The sequence below is a fragment of the Cetorhinus maximus genome, chromosome 11 (genome assembly GCF_964194155.1).
Source record: "Cetorhinus maximus chromosome 11, sCetMax3.hap1.1, whole genome shotgun sequence".
Lineage (NCBI taxonomy): Eukaryota > Metazoa > Chordata > Chondrichthyes > Lamniformes > Cetorhinidae > Cetorhinus > Cetorhinus maximus.
This window is the reverse complement of record NC_135889.1, coordinates 6,852,604-6,868,284: the sequence shown is the minus strand read 5'-3', so window position 1 is coordinate 6,868,284 and position 15,681 is coordinate 6,852,604. Positions and strand designations below refer to the sequence as shown.

General features: G+C 41.3%; 1 protein-coding gene across 2 annotated transcripts in view; it reads right to left on the bottom strand.

The window, feature by feature from the left end:
* raph1a (Ras association (RalGDS/AF-6) and pleckstrin homology domains 1a) overlaps positions 1-15,681 on the bottom strand; it is a 146,776-nt gene that overhangs the window by 20,275 nt on the left and 110,820 nt on the right. For both annotated transcript variants that reach the window (XM_078551448.1, XM_078551449.1), the window contains exons 11-14: positions 12,958-13,101; positions 10,588-10,698; positions 5,359-5,457; positions 1,494-1,614 (exon numbers count right to left, since the gene is read on the bottom strand). In XM_078551448.1, coding sequence (XP_078407574.1) covers positions 1,494-1,614; positions 5,359-5,457; positions 10,588-10,698; positions 12,958-13,101 — 475 coding nt within the window. The remainder of the gene's footprint in view (positions 1-1,493; positions 1,615-5,358; positions 5,458-10,587; positions 10,699-12,957; positions 13,102-15,681) is intronic.

The window sequence follows — 15,681 nt, the reverse complement described above, 5'->3', positions numbered from 1 at the left end:
CTGGACCACCAACGTTCCTTCTATTTCTTTTCCATTTGTGTGTGGCCTATCTAATTAAGCATGCAGGCCATTTAAATTTTTTGCACAGCCATGTGGTAACTTCAGTTGACTTGTGCACTGCCTGCAGGGGAACCTCTGGGTTGCTGCATGGTCGAGCAGTCTATAAGGAACATTGCTGGACATCTGACCACATAGCTTGATGCCATGAGGAAATTTTTACAGCACTGGTACTGCCCATCTCCATATTATCTATAGAAGGGTAAACAAAAACAAAAAAAAAAACGACTCAGAAGACTCTTGTGGAGTTCCACTCATGCCACATCCCAAGAGCTTTGTCTGTCATCTGATCCTTCTACAGCTCAGCCCGTCACTACCTATTTACCAGCAATATCATGATGTATCTTCCTTAAAGCCCTCAATTGGGGAACCTTAGCAAATACCTTCTGAAAGTTTAAGCACCTTACATCTACTGAATATCTCTCTTTGGATGATCGATGGAATCTAGTAGAAGTGAGTATTTACTACCCGGTCTATAGTTATCAGTTCATGCTCATTCCATTTTGAAATATTGGCTATACTGAGTATAGCCCCTAGATTTATACAATTCAAGCATTTTAATCAGAGCTGTATCCAGAAGACCAGGGCATACAATCTGGTTTCAGTGAAAACATGTACCCCCAACTCATCCATCGGCTGACAATGACTTCTTACAACACTTTTCCTCCTAACTTTCTCCCCCCTCTCCAAATTAGCTAGTATTTTCTGGAATTATTTTACGCGCTCTCTGATACCTCACCCAAGTGGCCAATTTCCATGCAAGTTTAGACAGCAGGCATTGGTGGATTGCCAACTATAGAAAGCACCACAGCCGAGCATGTTCCTGCCCATATTCCAGGAGGACTCAGTGAGTAATAAATGAGATGGAGAAGCACTGACACTAGGGCCGGCTGCAATACAGCATCACTCTATTTAAGAGCAGCTAATTGTACAGATTGGGGGTTGTTCCGATTGGTATATGGCACTGAGTCATGTAATCAAAGGAGCCATCAGGTGAGCTTAAAGTATGTTCATGGATTAAAAAAATGTTCTGTGATGATACATTACATCATTACAAATTGCTTCCCTGCAGAATTCCTTTTCCAAGTGACACGCATATTTTTGCCTGGTACCTGCAGCTCCTCAGCAAATGTATATCCAATGCTCAACACTCATTAAGCAAACTTCATCTGCATTAATTAAGATTCAGTTTATTTTCCCTCAATCCCTTTAGCCATATAGAACAGTACAGGGCGGGGACAGGATCAGCTGTGTTGACACCAGTGCTGGAATTACCTGCTGATATTGTTTACACGAGCATAAAGAGGTTCCTAGTTGGCAACTGCTGCCTGCACATCCAAGTCCCAACAAGAGTCATAACCTTTGAAAGAAAGGTAGAGGAAAAGATGGAGAAAATTGGGTAAGGGAGAGGAGACAAAAAATCTTAGCCAATTTACCTGGCAAACTGGAAGAGCTGGATCCGGATTTCATACTAGCACTGGACAGGGATGACCATTCATATGCAGCTTCAGCCCGCTTCACAGCATCCTGGTAGTTGTCATATAGTTGCTTCCCGTACTAGTTAACAAAGATGAAAGAGGGATTATATGATTTTCACTGTCAACTTCTATATATTTCCACAGGAAAAAGGCCATAATCACAGTAGTTGTTCATACAGCTTTAAGCCAAATTAATCACAGATTGTTTGGCATAGTCTTATTGCAATTGTAGATGGCCTTGGTGAGGCCACACCCAGAGCAGTGTGTAAAGTTTTGGTCTCCTTACCTGCAGAAGGATGAGCTTGCCTGGAGAGAATGCAACAAAGGTTTAGTGGACTGATTCCTGGGATGAGGTGATTGCCCTATGAGGAGAGACTGAGTAGACTAGGCTTATACTTCCTGGAGTTTAGAAGAATGAGAGGTGGTGATCTTGTTGAAACAAAGATCTTAAGGGATTATATAGGGTAGATTTTAGGATGTTTCTTCTGGCTGGGACCCCTTGAAGTAATCACAGTCTCAATAAGGAGCCAGTCTTTTAGGGCTGGGATAAGGAGAAATTTCTTCACTCAAAAGATTATGAATCTTTAGGATTCTCTACCCAGGAATCGTGGATGCTGAGACGTACTCAGTATATTCAATACAGATAATGGTAGATTTTTGATTACGAAGAGAATCAGGGGATATGGGAATACTAGGGGAAGATGAAGTTGGGTAAAAGATCAGCCATGATCTTGTTGAATGGCAGAGCAGGATCAAAGGCAGATTGGCTTAACCCTGCTATTTCTCAATTAATGCACTGGTATGAATATGCTATGGGAAAATTCCACTGAAGCCAATTCTCTTCAATGTTAACCAATCCACTTTTCTCCATATCAATTCCCTCAAATCCAAGATACAGTGACAAGCCAGTAGCCACCAGTACTGTACCCCAGTGTTAGTTGGTGACAGCCCTGTACAAATACTCGACTGCAAGAGGGCCAGGATCAGGGAGTTGAAAGGGGATCTGACCCAAGCGTTTTTGAAACAAAGAATGAGAGGTGAAACAGCAGATGAGCAATGGGAGTTCTTCAAGGAGGATATAGTTCAAATACAGATTAGACATAATCTATGCCTGAGTGTGTGGGGGAGGCAGGTTCAATTGAGGCATTTAAAAGGGAATTAGATGATTGTTTCTTTTGAAATAATGCGCAGGGTTACTGGGAGAAGGCAGAAGAATAGCGCTAGACAAAATGCTCAGTGAGCCAGTGCAGACACGATGGGCCAAATGGCCTCCTCCTGCACTGTAATAATTCTGTGATCCTGTGACATCTGTATCCAGAGCTTTCTGGATGATGAAAGAAACAGAGTTTAATTGCAACAGAAAAAGATTTATGAAAAATAAGGTTTCTAATAGAGATTTATGAAAAGTATAAAAAAGTACAGACAACTGAAAAAAGAAACTAGGGGCAAAGAGACCGTTGAGAAAAAATTGGCGGGTAGCATAACAAGTAATACTAATGTCTTAACATATGAAAAGTATAGTCAAAGAGACCAAAATGGAAATCATCTTGTAGAGGTTAGAGGCACGGCTAAGGCAATAAATAAGTCCTTTACATCTGACTTCAGAAAAGAGGCTGCTGCCAATGCCACAGTGAGAGTGCTCAAAGTAGACAAATCACCTCATTCAGATGGGATGCATCCTAACTTGGTAAGGGAAATAAGTGTGGCAGTGCAGTTGATATTGTGTATATAGACTTTAAAAAAGTGTTTATTAATTTCTAATGATAGACTTGTTAGCAAAATTGAAGCCCATGGGATTAAAGGGGAAGTGGCAGCCTGGATACAAAACTGGCTTAGAGACAGAAAACAGAGTAATGGCAAACAGTTTTTTCTCAGACTCGAAGGAGGTATATAATGAAGTCAGTTTAGGACCACTGGTCTTTTTAATTTATATTAATCACCTGGACTTGGAGGCACAATTTCAAAGTTTTGAAGTAACTCAAAACTTGAAAATGCAGTCAAGTGAGGAAGATAATAGCAGACTTTGGGAGGACATAAGCTGGTGAAAAGGACAAAGACATGGCAGATTAATTTTATCACAGTACTTGTATATTGAAGCATTTTGCAAGGAGAGGTAATATAAATTAAATGGTACAATTTTAAAAGGGGTACAGAAACAGGGAGGCTTGGGGGTTCTCATACAAATCTTTAAAGACGGCAGGACAAGTTAATTTGTTAAAAAGCATACAGGATCCTTGCCTTCAGTTGCCTGGACACCAAGCTCTGGAATGCCCTCCATATACCTCTCCACCTTGCTTTGCTCCTTCACGATACTTCTTAAAACCTACCTCTTTGATCAAGCTTTTGGTCATCTGACCCAATATCCCTTTATATAGCTCAGTGTCATGATTTGTTCTCTAATGCTCCTGTGAAACGCCTTGGGATGTTTCATTATGTTAAAGGTGCTATATGAATATAAGTTGTTGTTGAGTTTATAGATAGAGTACAAAGCAAGGAAGTCATGCCAAACCTTTACAAATCGTTGGCTGGGCCTCAGCTGGAGAATTGTGTCCAGTTATGCATGCACACTTTAGGAACGAGCTCAAGGCCTTGGAAAGGTGGCAGAGAAGATTTATTAGAATACTAGAGATAAGGAACTTTGGTTAGTTGGAGAAACTAGAGAAGCTGGGAATGTTGTCCTTACAGCAGGGAAGGTTAAGGAGAGTTTTAACAGTAGTATTCAAAATTATGATGGTGTTTGATAGAGTAGACAAGTAGAGATTGTTTCTACTTGGAGGGTCAAAAACTACAGAACAGAACACAGAGTTAAGATAATTGGCAAAAGAACCAGAGAGGATTAGGAGTATTTTTTATTCAAAGAATGATGATGATTGGGAATGCACAGCCTGAAAGGAAGTGGTGGAAACAGATTTAATAGTACCTATAGCACAGGAGCAGGAATAGACCACACAGCCCATCGAGCCTGCTTCACCATTCAATACGATCACGGCTGATCTCAGGCTTCAACTACATTTTCCCGCCCACTCCCCATATCCTTTAATTCTAAGAGTCCAAAATTCTGTCTATCCCAGCCTTAAATGCATTCAGTGATGGAGCATCCACAACCCTCTGGGGTAGAGAACTCCAAATATTCACAACCCTTTGAATGAAGTAATTTCTCCTAATCGCAGTCTTAAAATGATCGGCCCATTATCCCAAGACCGTGCCCCCATGTTTTAGACTCCTTAGCTGGCAGAAACATCTCTCAGCGTCTACCCTATCAAGCCCCCTCAGAATTTTGTAGGCTTCAATGAGATTACCTCTCATCCTTCTAAACTCCAGAGAATATAAGCAGAGAATATAAGCAGAGAATATACTTGGTCACTCATCATAGGACAACTCCCTCAGTCCAGGATCAATCTGGTGAACCTTTGCTGTACTGTCTCCAATGCAAGTATATCCTTTCTTAAAGGTGGAGACCAAAACTGCACAGTATTCCAGATGTAATCTCACCAAAACCCTATGCAAGACTTCTGTGGCAATAGTGGTTTTCTAAAGGAAATCGTATACATTACAAAGGAAAAATTTGCAGGGCTATGGAGAAAGAACAGGGGAGTGAGACTAATTGGACAACTCTTTCAAACAGCCAGCACAGACATGGTTTTTGCTTTACCTTTAAAGCCTAAAGTGGTCAGTGTTGGTGAAAAGGAGAATTTTCTCACATTGGTGCTTAGTGCCAGTCTCAAGTATTTTCTGATTAGGTAGAGCATAGGCTAGCAACTGATTGAAACCCACTGTTCCACCCAAGGATAAAGCAGGACCTCCGCCCCCAATAGCAAGTTACCTTGGCAATGCGAATGCCATTCACCCACTGGTGAAGAGTTCTGACATCATCACAGCAGAGGTACTTGATATATTGAGATTTCTTCTGGATCTGAGGGTGCTGCAGAAAAACAAACAAGTGGTAGAATTAACTTATATCCATCAGAAGGCAGGCATCAAGGTATAAAAAAATCTAACACATCACTGTGGCCAGGCTAGAAATGAGAAAATGTAAGCCCAAACTGGCGGACCCTTCTCATGGTGAATTTGACTATACATCATTATTCACAATACAATGTCAGCATGCACTTCCCATCTGTGCCACTTTACTTCCTTTCATCACACTTTGCATCAATATTTTCCATCACAAATTCCTATATTTGCAGATTTATGGAGGATGGAAGATAGGAGGACAGCCAAAAGGGCATTGGAATAGTTGAGTCTGGAGATAACAAAGACATAGGGGAAGAGTTTCAGCAGCTGACTGGCTGAGGCTAGGGCAGAGATGGGAGATTTTTCATAGGTGGAAGTAAGCGATCTTGGTGATGGAGAGCATTTGGCATTTGAATCTCAGCTCAAAGTCAAATGGGACATCAAGGTTGCAAAGAGTCTGGTTCAGCCCAAGATGGTGGCCAGGGAGGGGAATGGAGTTAATGCCAGGTACCGAAAATTTCCCAATGCTGAACTCGAGAAATTTCCTGCTTATCCAATACTGGATATTGGTCAAATCACATGACAAACCAAAGGCAAAGGGTAAAGAACGTTGGTGGTGAGGTAGAGCTGGATAATCGGCAACAATCATATGTAATCTGATGTGTTTTTGGATGATGTCGCCGAGGAGCAGTATGGGAGGGGGTGGAGGATATATCCTGAGGGGGGGGCATCAGAAATAACAGTGAGGAAACTAGAAGAGAAGTCACTGCAGTAAATTCTCCGTCTATGACTGGACAATAACAGAACCGCAAGGATCAGTGCTCAAGCCTCAGCTATTTACAATCTATTTTAATAACTTAGATAAAGAGGCAGAGACAGAAAGTAATGTATCTAAGTTTGCCGATGATACCAAGCTAGGTGGAAATGTAAGTTGTGAGGTGGACACAGAGAAGCTGCAAAGTGATACAGACAGGTTAAGTGAGTGAACATTAAGATGGCAGATGGAGCATAATGTGAGAAAGTGTGGGTTATTTACTCTAGTTATAAGAACAGAAAAGCAGAATTTTTTTTTTAAAAAGGGTGTTAAACTTGTAAATGTTGATGTTCAGAGAGATTTAGGTGCTCTCATACAAGGAACATGCAGATACAGCAAGCAATTAGGTAGGCAAATGGCACGTTGGCTTTTATTGTAAGGGGATTGGAGTTAAAAAAGGAAGTCTTGCTACAATGGACAGGTGAGACCACATCTGGCATACTGTGTGCAACTTTGTCTCCATATCTAAGGAAGGATATATTTACATTGGAGGTAGTACAGCGAATGTTCACTAGATTGTTCCCTGGGATGAGACTGTTGTCAATGATGAGAGGCTGAGTAAATTGGTCCTATATTCTCTGGAAATTAAAAGATGAGAGACGATCTCATTTAAACATAAAAGATTCTGAAGGGGCTTCAGAGGGTAGATACAGTGGTTGGGGAAGCTAGAACACTAAAAATCTAGAAATTTCTTCACTCAAAGGGTTGTGAATCTTTGGAATTCCTATCCCAAAGGGTTGTGGATGCTCCATCGTTGACAATATTTAAGGCTGGGATAGACAGAATTTTGGTCTCTCAGGGAATTAAGGGATATGGGGAGCAGGCAGGAAAGTGGAGTTGAAACCCAAAATCAGCCACGATCATATCGAATGATGCAGCAGCCTCGATGGGCCGTATGGTCTACCCCTATGGTCTAACCCTGCTCCCATCTCTTGTGAGAGATTGTAGCATTGACTTGATGGGGACAGTTGGATGGGTCTGAGGGTCTTGGGTTTCTCTTCTGCCCCCCTATACTACATAAAACTAAATCTTGGTGTTAGCTAACCATCACTTCTTGATTGAGTTCTATCTCTTCTCAAGTTGGGTAGTGTCCTACCCAGTGGGCCTTAGCCATTCTGAACTTTTGGTCAAAGATAGAAAAAGGTGCTCTTGAAACTGAGTGGCCCTTACGGAGGTATTCAAGATCTTTAGCGATAAGTTGAACCCTGAGAAGCCATTCAGTCATGGCCCCGATTGAAGCTCAGGAGTATGTGAATGCATAAATCAGACCCTTCACAGGTGGTATGGGAATATTTGGTATGAACGAAGGCCAATAGAATCTGTTGTCGTAAAATTCCACCCATAGTCAATTTAAGAGGGAGTAGGACAGTCATTTAGTGAGAAAAATCAAATTGAGAGATATTAGCGAGCTATGCCATCTGCTTTTGAATTCAAGAGACCTCACAAATGGATTGAAATGTTCTTTTCCAGCCCTCACATTCCTAACATTGGGATAAAGCAGTACAGCAGCAACACTCAGCATATGACAGATTCAAAACAGCCATTGCCCACAGAGCCTGTGGTTTCCCTCAGCTGGGCTTTTTAAAAAATCATTGATTAGAGATAGGGTCATTTGGGCAAACCATGCCCTCTGTATAACATCTTTGATACCCTCCACAGTACCTTCTATGAGCTCATAGTGTCACTAGATAGCTCCATATGCTGTCTACAGAACTCAAGATTTTAAGCCTCACATATATATTTCAATAATTATCAATTTTATCTGTACACCTGGGTTGCAATATAATGCCAAAGCTGCTGTGGATTTCTCAATTCTGTTAATTGGTCTCCTTTTCTCCAAGGACCAGTATTGCTTGGGTTGCTTAGTAAGTTGCACATTAACAGTGGCTGGTGCATAAAGGAACCATCCTGTTTTATGTGCAACAGCATACAAATTCCAGGTTTGATTCCCAGTCTTTGCCTGAAGGAAAAAGGAAAGTCAGCTCGAGTTCCTGTTCCTAATTGCGTACACGCACACACAAGTGCATGCATGCGCGTTCGAGAGACCCCCATTAGAGGATGCAATCAACCTCAGAGTGATACTACTCAAGTCTAAATTGATTAAAGGTAAATTCCATAGGTCAAATTGGCTGCCAAATTGCAGCTCCCTTTCAGAAAATGGCACACTGTACGAATTAGGAGTTGTTCGTAAAAAAAAATATCTCTGGTCCACCAGTAAAGAAAGATTCATAAGTTATTCTGGATTTACAGTGGGGCACCTACCTCTGTGATAACAGTGACTAACTGAACAAGCTGTACAGCGGTCCCCCTCTCTCCCAGGTGACTATTCTGTAAAAACATCAGCCCAAGTCCTGCCTCCTGATGTTGACAGCCATGGGGCAAAGGGCCACTGGTTCATGTGAGCCAGCAGCACCGAGCCAACTGTGAACTAGTTTTCCCACAATCATTCCAAATATTCTAGCCAGCAAAAGTCAGCTTCTTAATTTGACGGAAAGATTTAAGGCGATTGCAGCTCTTGCCTATGATCTGCAGGAAATTCTTCTGCAGCTCTGGGGACATTTGGAAGGAGAAAAATAAATAAGCAGGATGATTAATATAAACTGCAGCCTCCATTAAAATACTGCTACTGCTCAGCAGAGTCCCACAGCCAGAGATTCTTGGGCAGCTTTTTATGTTTTGACATACTACAATTTCTCAACAGATTACTTTCTCAGATTTTGTTATCCAATACGATTCAATTCTCCTTCATACAAGTGGTTTTGGCAGCAAACCATATGATAAGGTCACACAAGAAACACTGAGATGTTGAAACATAGTGATCCTTTTCCTAACAGTACTCTGGGTGTATGGACTGCAGTGATTCAAGAAGGCCGCTCACCACCCACCTTCTCAAGGGATGGGAAATAAAGGCTAGCCTAACCAGCAACACCCATATCCCATGAAAGAATTATAAAAAACAGCATACGGAATTAAAGGGAATGTGGACACATGGATAGAGGTGGGAAAAAAACCGAAGGGTAGGAGTAAAAGGAGCTTGCTCTGACTACAAAGATGCAGCAAGCGGATTTCAACGGGGTCTGTGTTAGGGCATCTGTCCATCTGGGGAGACAATGGGTTGTGCCCAAGGTGTATGTCACATCTGTATTGAACATCTGTTGTGGCTTTAGAGTAAATTTGCGAGTGTCAGTCCCTTCTGCAGCTGGCACAGATGAATAGCATTGGCCTGACTGATGTTATTTCCTTCTGATGTCTGCTTTTTCTCCCCATGCCCTCCCTGACTGCTTGTCTCCAGGCGTCCGGTCAACAGCGAGGCTTTCCCATGCATCAACTCTGATCCTGGTCAACTTGAAGTCTCACTTGCAGACATCCTTGTATCGCAGACTTGGGTGACCTGTTGGTCATGTGCCGATAGCAAACTCGCTATAGAGCACGTCTTTGGGGGTGTGGCTGTCATCCATTCGGCTCACATGACCCAGCCAGAGTCGCCTCTGAATCAAGGGGGCAATCATGCTGGCGATACCTGCACGCTGGTATAATACCATGTTCATCACTGTCTTGCCAGGAGCTGCCCAATAATATGAGGCAGCAGAATATGGCGGTTCCACTTTTGCTATGTTAGGGAAACTTCTAATTATTGCATACATAAATGTTCCAGACTCGAGAACAATTCTGAAATTTACTAATGACTCCAACCTGTGTGTATGGTAAATTATGAAAGGTTGCAGGCTGGGCAGACAGATAAGAGACAGTTCAACATGGGAAGATATCAGAAATATAAAAAAGATTAAAGAGAAGCTTGGAGACTTTGCTGTGCAGATACATATGTCATACAAGGCTGCAAAAATGGATGAGGCCAACTGAATCCTCCTATTTATATTCAGAGGCATAAAATAGGAAGGAGTGATGTACACAACCTTAGGCTGCAATTGGAAGTACAAATGCAGATGGGATGGCCAGCAATTCTGATTCAAGTTCACATGAAGCTGCAGACTGAAACTTAAAGTTAACTTTAAAGTGTTTTTATATTGATTGCCAAAACATCGAGTCAAAGAGGCAAACTTTGCACCTCTGACAGCCTGGGACTTCTTTATTTTAATGGTCCAAACAGCCTAATACTAACCAGAAGCACACTGGAGGAGGGAATTGTGACCCTGGTCCGAGTGCTGTTCTCGGGTGTTGAGTTACGGATCAGCCTTGATACGATCGACTGGAGGAACAGACTCGAGGTGCTGAATGGCCTGCTCCACAATACTAAGAGCCTTCTAAACTAAGCACTATTCATACCTTGAGTGCACAGCAATAGTCCGTGGGAGCCTTGTACTTGCTGCGGTAATCCTGCCCATAATATACATTCACGTGGTCCAGCTGAATGAAACAGGCCAGGTCCCGAGAAGTCTGGAAAACAGAATTGTGCCAGGTCAGTGTGGCCAACAACCTTTCATCCTAAAGAGAAAATGAAGACATATTATTTAAACTTGGTTATGGGCAAGGAAGGGGAAGAGGAGTGAGGAAAGCAACTTATACCTCTTATACGTCAAACTGCAGCCTTTTTTAAAAATAAAAGGGGTGGTGGTGTTGTAGAGGAGAAAGAATAAAGATTTTGTTATACAGATAAGGAAATATTACCCATGTATCACTTTCCAATGCTGTTGCATCATTTGAACCTCCTGAAGGAGATTGCCGTAGTGCTATGTTGGGCAGCTATGGTAGTTTCAAGCAGCATTTAAAAATCAGTTTCGAGACTATCTTATGCCCAGTAGCTGCTTCTTTGTGAATGTCTCTGATCTATAATTGTGGAGTTTAGCAATCACTTACCATTCTCCACTCTGCTCAGTCTTACAGAAGGGCCATTCCACCACAAGCTTGGACCAGATCCGAAGCCACCCATTTTCACCTGACCTGCTGTGTATCTCATGGAGGCTTCTACCCTGTGCCCACAGCGGGCTGCCTATCAATACCAACAGGAGGTTGCTACCACAGGGTCGTTATGCCAGCAGGATGCTGCCCTATACCCATTCCCCTAGCAGATCTCAACTTCTAAGTGGAAGGAAGAGAGAAATGAGAACGTAAAAAGGGAAGAATGTCATTTTACTCTCAAGTAGTGTTATGATCTCCGTAGAAACCAATAACCTTTAAAAAGAAATTCGAGCTTCAAGTTAAGAACTGAAAGGATGCTGTGTCAAGATTTCATGTTTTTTAAGACTTTTACTGTAACAAAAGATTAAAAGCACTAGTGACTAAACACTATCTTTGTAGGCAACTCATACTTTAAACCACAAAACAGGATATTCCCCTTTTAGCACAACCGATAACACACTTCACATATATTCTACACTGTCCTTTACGTAGACATTCAATTTTACTGGAACCAGTCCATAGTGACTTATAGCTTCCGAGGGTTTACTTTCCTTTTCTCAACCTGGGAACTTAACTCCAGAACTGTCTTTCATGATGTGATTTTTCCTGGATTCTTCTCCCTCTAGCTAAAGCTAGACAAATCTTCCAGTCTCGTTTTAACTCCTCCTAATTTGGTCTTTCCAATCAGTGTGAGCTCCCACCCACATTCCTATGCAGTCAACCACAGAGACATTCAGCCTCTTGCTGCTTTCTCTCTCCTTGATCCTGGCAGACTAACTGTATCTCAGAGTTATCAGGGATATCTTGGACCTTTCCCCTCTCAAGCCCATCTCCAAGCAAAGTGAATCACATGGGTCTTGTATGCAGATAAAAATGCTGCTCATCTATCCTTGAGACCGCCAACTCTCTTATCTTGCAAGAAAATGGACTGTTTAAAGGCACAATTGTTTCCAACCCGATATTTTGGGACTTTGGAGACTTTCAGTCTAAACTCTGTTAGCACACAGGTTGCTGCCATTGTCTCCAAGTGTAAACACTTTGCACCTTCCTCCTAGTAAAACAATCTAACCCCCTCTCTAATCTCTAACAACCAAACCATCCAGGCTTGCTGTCAGGCAGACTTCAGAGCAGGTCACATGATCCCTTTCTTTTTAACCAAAATTAAAAGACACAGTCCCAAAACATAACAATCTTATAAACCTCATTATTGTAACAGTAGTCTGCAACATCTCTTATAAATTGGTTCAAGAACACTGGCAAACCCCCGACCACCAAGTGGCCTCAAGGGTGAAGTTACAATCTGGTGCAGCATTAAGGCACATTGATCAGTAGGTCCCAGGTTTAATTTGTCACTGTTTGGCATTCACATTAAGAATCATACTAATTCCTCAACTCCATGCATATAGAATTTGTCTTAATGTAATCACTTCAGAACATCCTTATACTAACACTATAAGATAATTATTTATTCATACTACCAGTCAGTTCCTCCTTTGTCACTCTCCAGCTTTCTTAAATGTTGCTCACATGAATGCTTTTAAGTTGACAATTCTGTCCATGCCTTAGCATGTCTGATATAGCTACTGGATCAGACCCCTGCATAGTTACCGATGCATCCAACTGTTTTAGATAGCAAGAATGACACTGAACACTAATGAAGAACGTTACAAAGTAGGGCTTGAGGCATGGCTGAATTCACTGCAGTATTTCCAGAAGTATTCTCAAAAGCAATTAAATCTTCTGCCACTGCAGCTGTCACATGATTTATTTAATAAAAAAGCACCTTCTGAACCATACCTTTGTCTTGCCCTTAGGCACGTAATAGATTCCAGAAGCTCTGAGTAAGAAGTAGCGCTTTTTCCAGGATTTCTTGCCGTCCTCTTTCAACCAAAGCAACCCCTCAATCTCTGGAACAGTCACAGAACTGCCACAGAAAAACTCCTGCAGCAAAAGCACACAATAGATCAATTAATTCACACACAGCAGAGATCAAACTGTAAGGCTATGGAGTTAATTGGCCTGAGCTGTGAGAACCACTTAGGTCCAGCGTGTAGGAAAAAGTATACCCATAATCTAATGTTTGACTCACTATTTTGAAAATGGAGGGCAGGGGAGAAAATTAGGTGGAGATGCAGGGCATCACAGGTTTTCTGTAGAAAATCTACCTATTAACTATCTATTCACTTTTCAGCTTGGAGAAGAGCTAATACAAATTCCAGTAAGCAATTGTTCAATAACATTCAGAAAACTTAATTTTCTGATCCATTATTTATTCTTCTAGTTTCTTATCTCAGCATCATCCTAGATTGGCAATAATGCTGAAGCCAGCTACATGTACAACACATTTTGACAAGGCACTGCTCAGATTTTCCTCGAGAGATTTTGACTGGGCCAGCCCCACACTGTGTTCAGCACATGGGATCTCTAATTTTTTTAAATCACAATGAAAATCTCTCCAGGTTTTTTGCCCTTAAACTTTTGGGGGCCTGTTTGATTCTCTTTCAGTACAATTTAGAGAGTGATATTTTACTCAAGCCTTTGAATTGTATCACTGCAAAACCTGAGTGAGAATTATGGTGGCCGGTTTAAATGGGAAACACCCTCCAAAAAGAATAATTCTTTTGTTGCCAAAGTTTAAAAATACCTATATCTGACAGCCTCGATTAGTCAATGGGACAGAGTGCCAGGACATCAGCCAGGCAAATGTTACAACCCCAGTGTTTAAAGTGGAGATGCTATCATGAAGAGATATTAATGTTTATAATGTTATTGGAAATTATTTTTTAAAATAGAGTTCTAGTGGGGTCTGTGTCTATGTGTGTGTCTTAATTAGATTAAAGCCAGCTAGTCTGGGTACTTTGATGTACAGTAGTTTCGAGATGTTAATTAGATAAACGTAAGGAGGGTAGAAGGTAAAGTGTAAATTTGCATTTGTTAAAAGAAACCATTCAAGACTGCAGGTGAAATCTTACACCTAGCTAGGAGACGTCAAGCAATGTGTTTATCTTTTTTCAGCGTACTAATAAAATTGGTGGGATGAAAGGATGTTATTGTTAGAAGAGGTAAAGTTAAAAGCCTAGTGATACAATGGAAAATTTACATTCAAAGAGAAAGATGTGTATAAAGGAGACTGTATGAAAGGTAGAGGCATTTTAAGATCCAACAAGTGTGAGAATCCTCCAGCCTGTAAGCCGGAAGTCTGTCTGCAAGGACCCAGAGCTGAAAGAAGCTCATTTTGAATGCAACTGTCCAGGGTGTGCTTTGCCAGAAGTCTGTTAAATCTATGAGTTTTACTGTTGCCTTAATGGAGGTGTAACTGAGAGTCAGATTAATTAGGGTATTTTTGTAGTTATTACAGTAGTAATTTTGTAGATGTATGTGTTTTCAATCTTTGTATTAATAAATGTTTAATTTAGTTTTATAAAAAAAACCTCTTCAGACTCAGTGGTCTTATTACTACTGGATTCAAACCCTGCATCTCAAACACACACAAATTGCAAAAATGGGTTATGATAGTTGTTTCAAGTTTCCCTCTGGGATTTGAACAGCACAGCCTTTACCATCTGCTGCGTCATAATAATGCTCCTGGATACCCGATCACCCCAAAATCGATATTGCAGTTTGCCAGAAAGGTAAGGCTCAGCCCATTTGGGAACTCCATCTTCAAAGTAAACATTTTTTTTTTTTATAAAAGTCCTACCTTTGGGCTTAACTTCCTCTTTAATATATTTTGTTTGAATAATTGTTTCTTAACTGTTTTTAAAATTTAGAATTCACAAAGTGTAGATGACTTAATTTTCCATGGATTTGAGGTCAATGTAGATAGAGGCCTCATATGAAAGCCTCTTTTATAAAACCTTCCAACAATAACATACTTTGCAGCATACCAGTGGAAAGTGGCTGTGTGCATTAACACTGGGAAGATCATAAACACAGTGCGTGCACAGGCACACAGGAGTGGGTATTCTCTGCAGAAAGGGAAGGTATGGCAAGTTGATAGCTTAATTTTTCCAGATTTTTAACTGAGAGCAGCTGTTAAAGTGAATCCGCAGATGCAAAAGTGTGTACAGGGTGTAAAGCATTAGCCAACTAGAACTTGGACACAACAGTTGGCTTTGGTGTCCCTGGGCTGGGGTGGGTGAAAGGGAAACATCCAGCTCTTGCTCATTAGTCACTGACACCTCGTTAGAAAGTTGGTGTTTGGACAGTAGGTGAAAATGTGTTCTGGTTTAGACTCGAAATAACCTGGATGCACAAAAAGCTGGCTGATTCTCTTTCTGGACTCAGGACGGATAGCCGCAGAGGGCTGCCAGAACTGAAAAAATACCTTCAGGAGAGAAGGTGTGAGCAGAGGAGAAATTGGAGCAAATTCAAGATCCTATCCTAGGGATGTTTTCAGGGTAGTCCTTTCTCCTTAAGGAAGATATCTTAATGCTCAAAAATAAAAAAACTGTACAATCCATAAGAGGGACATCCTAACTAGCTTCTCATTACCAACGTGCCCAATGTTTGAAATTATAG